This window comes from Metopolophium dirhodum, chromosome 3 (genome assembly GCF_019925205.1).
Source record: "Metopolophium dirhodum isolate CAU chromosome 3, ASM1992520v1, whole genome shotgun sequence".
NCBI lineage: Eukaryota > Metazoa > Arthropoda > Insecta > Hemiptera > Aphididae > Metopolophium > Metopolophium dirhodum.
The window spans coordinates 27,497,355-27,501,838 of NC_083562.1; the positions used below are offsets into that span (position 1 = coordinate 27,497,355).

At 30.6% G+C, this 4,484-nt stretch overlaps 1 protein-coding gene across 1 annotated transcript; it reads right to left on the minus strand.

Annotated features, from left to right (window-relative positions):
* Positions 1-482: 482 nt before the first annotated feature.
* LOC132941658 (glucose dehydrogenase [FAD, quinone]-like) lies at positions 483-4,161 on the minus strand. The gene is made up of 2 exons (XM_061009802.1): positions 4,096-4,161; positions 483-2,845 (listed from the first exon to the last, which is right to left on the minus strand). The coding sequence occupies exons 1-2, from the start codon at positions 4,143-4,145 to the stop codon at positions 736-738; spliced, it is 2,160 nt and encodes a 719-aa protein (XP_060865785.1). The 5' UTR covers positions 4,146-4,161; the 3' UTR covers positions 483-735.
* Positions 4,162-4,484: the final 323 nt, after the last annotated feature.

The following is a 4,484-nucleotide window of genomic DNA, read 5'->3' on the forward strand; positions in this document are numbered from 1 at the left end:
AAATACAACCTATAGCTTCGAAGACATATCTGACCTCCCGAGGATTTAAAGTGACTTACTAATTCTTAAACAAGTTAATGCAGAGTTTCCATTTTTTTACCTATAACCACCACTTTTAAATACTAAATCTTTTTTGACATTGGGTATAGTTCTGAATCAAAGTTTTCGGAATTAAAATAATTAAAACTGCAGGCAAAATTTTAGATCAACTCTAATTAGCTATTTACCACAAATGGGTGTAAGTGGTTTACCCTTTCGTTTATAGTTTTCTGCAATAATTTTACAAGTATAATATATTTCATTAAACTATTAACTTACTATTCAACCATTCATTTTATGCGATTTGTTTTTCATATTATTTAAGTCTGACTTAGTTGCAAAGGTGCTCTATTTTATTTTGTTTGCATAAGATTTGTTTCTTCATAATCTACAGATGTTTAAAAATGTCTATGCTACTTAAAAATTTGATGATCGTAAACATATTAATGATAATTTTTTTTTATTGGTCGAAAATAAACATCGGCAACACAGACCATTAGTTTCATTGATAATAAATAATGGTAATTATCGCACAGTACTTTTAAAATCTCGTGAAAAGGAAATATATTTGTTATAATACGATATTTAATATTTTCATTGCATAATTAATTATATTTTATTAACATTTATTACAACACTCATCAGGAATCAAGTTCTGACTTAAAAAGTATATATTATATAGGTTGGTAGGTAATTTTATTCAGAATTATCATCTGATGATTCTTCGTTGTCTTCATCGTCATTGCATCCCAATTTCGTCTTTATGATATCAGAAGCTTTCTCTGCGACCATGATGGATGGAGCACAACTTTCAGCACTGAACATTATCGGAAGTGCAGAAGAATCCACAACCATCAAGCCATCGGCATCAAAGACGTCAAGGTCTTCGTCCACAACGCCTTTCGAAGGTTCTGTCGCCATGGAACATGTACCAGTCATCTGGATATTCATTATCGTCAATTGTTTGATGGCGTATTTCCAATATTCATCACTGTCCACGTCCGGCTCTGGGCCACCGTCAAATTTTAAAGGAACGATTTGTGGTCCATAATGTTTAAACGCTTCTGATTGTATAAGATTTTTTACCCATTGGATAGCTTTCATTAGCGTGTCAACATCCTCACTGTCCAAAGAACCAAATTCTATAACTGGTTCATATTCGTCACCACCACAAGTCTTATTAATAGTCACTTTACCAGTATTTTTTGGACGGAGCAGTGAAATACCGATCATTTTAACATCGCTATCTTCGTTAAGGTCGATTACTTGTTCCGTGATGTTGTCGTTTAAGTTCATAGCGTCCAATTGTGAAGGCATAAATACAGTATCGTCCTGAGAGTAATAGTAAAAGAATATTTGAATGTCCGGAACACCATTACCATCAATATCTATAAAACCGGTAAAACTACACATCCCTATTGTGGCCAATGGTCCAGTATGCTTCATTAAGTATTCAAAGACCATTTCACTGATAGAATATGACTTGACCGGCTGCATTTCAAATTTAACTACTATACCCAAGAAATTTGGATGAGCTTGTAAATTCGAACCCACGTTATCATTCTCTACGACCACGGGAATGCCCAATGAATCGAGTAGAGCTTTTGGCCCAACACCTGACTCTAAGAGTAGTTTTGGAGATCCTATCGGACCAGCACACAGTATAACTTCCTTCGTACTCTTGACTTGAATTAGTTCTCCAACTGAATTTTCAAACTCAACCCCTACAGCTTTTTTACCTTCGAATATTACTCTTTTGACTAAAGACCTGGCTGATATTTTTAGATTGTATTTTCTGTTAGCATTTTTCAAAAAGGCTTTTGCTGCGTTCACACGTAACCCGTTTTTGACGATTGCTACAGATGAAACAAAACCTTGGTGATTCTTTACCGATAAGAAGTCTAATGTATCATAATTGAACGCATTTAACGCCTTAGAATAGACTTGTCTGATTTCAACAGTCCTCGTGTTACGGAACGAATCTACACATAGTTTTCCACCAACACTATGTGATCTACTTACTGTTTCATGTGTGGTGATTTTCTCAAACTTACAGTCTTCTGAACGTTTATAGTATTTCAAAACGTCTTCCCAACTCCATTTGGTTAAACCCGCCAATTCAAATTTAGTATAATCTGATTCTATACCTCGATCATACAACATTGTATTCAAAGCCGTAGTTCCTCCTAAGCATTTTCCACGAATGACCTTGACACATTTGTTTTCTAAACCCTGACCAAACGTATCGTCTTCTTGTGCGGTATATTTCCAATCCATTTCGGAACCAATCGAATTGGCCCAGAGTCCGGGTATCTCAGATTGCAAGAGTGGCGTACCTCCAGCCTCCAATACCAAAACGTTCAAATTCTTCTCGTCGCTAAGTTTAGCAGCCAACACCGATCCAGAAGCTCCACAACCCACTATGATAATATCAAACTCATCATTGTTCTTGATAGACAGACTGTAATCTCTAGGATAAGAGATTCTAGAAGCCATACTGCATTGTTCTCGGTTTAGTGAATTAAGGAGTCTCAAAAATTCTGGTACGACGTATAAGCCTTCTACGTTATAACCATACTTCTGACACATTTCCAATGTGTTTATACTCAATGCTTTATCATCTATTAAATCTGACCAACATTTTTTCTTGAAAGTTGTTGATTTTTTTTCAACTACCACGGAACGAGTGGTTGTAACACTGTGAACTACATTTTTCTCCGATGCCCTCTGTGTCATAACGCCATTTGCTTCATCCCCTTGTTTATTGAATGGTAAGTTAATAAATGACTCGACTCCATTTTCCAAGCTTAAATCAAATCAAATACATAAAATATGTTATATAATAAATGAAGGAAATTAAAATTTGAATATTTTTTAGTTTTTAATAGTACAATGTAAGTTATGTTATTGAAATGTATCATGTAAGCTAGAAATTATTAGAAAATTAGTTATATTAGAATACGCAAAAGTATTTTAAATTCGATATTTATAGGTACATATATAAAACACAATATATTATTTGGCCAATGCCCCATTTGTATGGGGTTCGGGGAGTTGAAAATAATAAAATCAAGTTATGTAGGAATGTGAGAAATATGATTTAAAAATTAAAATGATGTATAAACTATTTAATATGTATATAAATATATTTGTTTATATAAATTATAATATATTATTTAGGTATATCGTATATAATATTATGTACAGTAATATGTATGTCAATCTTTTGACATAATAGATTCATAAACATTTAAAATTATCAAATTTATGTAATTTAGAAGTGTATATTAAAATAAACTTTAGAATATTTAATGTATAACTTGAATTTTGTTTATTTTTTTAAAATTATGTATGTAATCTGATAATATAATTACATAGTAATTACTAATTACCACAAAACTTCAAGAAATATTTACTATATTATACGTATTCTATTAAAAAAATATACGAGTTCATATAAACTGACTAAGACCACCCAATGTGTCTGCGCCTCAATCGATATTCAATACTATAAAGAACTGACCTTTAATTTGTCTTAGAAAATATTAGACTATATATTTTTAACACTATTTATTAAATTTAATAAAACTTATAAAAATAACATCTTTTGCACATTATTAAACGTAAATACATAATAGGTAAATAGAAGGAAATCGTGTTTATGTATCATAATGTCACAGTGTGCGTACATTATATTATTATATAGGTATTTATTAATTTAAAAGTATTTATTTACTTAATTTTCTAGTAAATTAAATGTAAATTAAATAACTACACATTAACATAATAATATAAAATAGTCGGTCATTAGTTTTGTTATAAATCGAGACGATGTTAGTAAATTTTTAAATCTTTATTTTATGAAAAATAAAAAATAACGAAAACCAATTTCAAAATTATTAAAAGTATCACTGTAATAAAAATAATAGCACAATGATATGATGCATCACTGTTATGCGCAATTATTTTAAAACCATACTTTTACTTTTTTAATAATATCAAACAGATGCACAATATAGTATAATTTTATGATGACTAATAATATTGTATACTTACTAGACTGCAAGCAGTCCCATTAAGAGCCACAACGTCCTGAATGTGTCCATGGTAATTTGTTTAGTGTTCTAAATGGAACAAATTTTGAAGCTTATATATTGCCGGGCTTTATTTGTTTAAAACTATTGTTTTAAAATGGTCAACATTGATGTGAACAAACGATTTATTTTTTTTTCCGGAAAATTTCACATAAATCATTATGATACGTTTTAATGTATACACATATGACTGACATACATTCATTAGTTCGTTTTATTGAAAATGATTATTTATTATATTTTATCGTATAAATCATTGGTCTTGAAATAGTGGACATCATTTAAAACCTTTTATGAAACTTTATACTGCACTTAGCAACATTTCAGACATGAAATATCATATTTTCTATG